We start from the raw sequence: 616 nt of genomic DNA on the forward strand, positions 1-616 counted from the left end.
CGATGCATAGAAGTTGGGACCAGGGGCGAGAGGGAGTCCTAAGAAACTTGTCCAGACCACATCAAATGCTTTATAGTTTGCGAGTCGTGCCATGTCAAGAAGCCAGAAAGGCATATGCTTTGGGGTAGAGCGAAGGGTTTCAGCAGTGCCCCCTCCCTTGGAGAAATCCGCCGCTCAATCCAACTCGCTCTGGTTATGGCAGCATGTGCCCCTTTCTACAAAGGAGCAGTGGGAGAGAGAGAGAAGTGGTTGGGAGAAAGAGGCTGTGCTGTGATCCACGCTGGAGGGGAGCAGACCCTTCGGTTATTTACTAGTATTGTAAGTTTTGTTTAACTTTTCTCTCTTTCAGTAAGTGTCTCCTCTTTTTTTTTTTTCCTTTTAAATAGAGAGTCCAAACTGTCCCAGCACCCACGTGCTCCCCACCCACTAGGGCCCAGTGGAGTCTGAATCTTCGATGAGCACCTCCGTGGTGGCTCCCAGGATCTCTGTGTTCACGACGAGCCCCTCTGGGTTGGCACTGCTGCCACTGCCCACGAAGAGCTTGCCATCAGCCACCAGGCTCACACGCTCTGCCCCACCGCAGTATGTCTTCGGCATCCCGTCAGGGTTAAGCAGC

At 52.9% G+C, this 616-nt stretch overlaps 1 protein-coding gene across 1 annotated transcript in view; it reads right to left on the reverse strand.

Moving 5' to 3' along the window:
• Positions 1–426: 426 nt before the first annotated feature.
• Positions 427–616, reverse strand: part of ZFP91 (ZFP91 zinc finger protein) — a 6,617-nt gene continuing 6,427 nt past the window's right edge. Inside the window, exon 11 of the mRNA XM_010141110.1 lies at positions 427–616. Within this exon, the coding sequence (XP_010139412.1) occupies positions 427–616 (190 nt within the window).

Source organism: Buceros rhinoceros, unplaced genomic scaffold (assembly GCF_000710305.1).
Source record: "Buceros rhinoceros silvestris isolate BGI_N320 unplaced genomic scaffold, ASM71030v1 scaffold18848, whole genome shotgun sequence".
Taxonomy (NCBI): Eukaryota; Metazoa; Chordata; class Aves; order Bucerotiformes; family Bucerotidae; genus Buceros; species Buceros rhinoceros.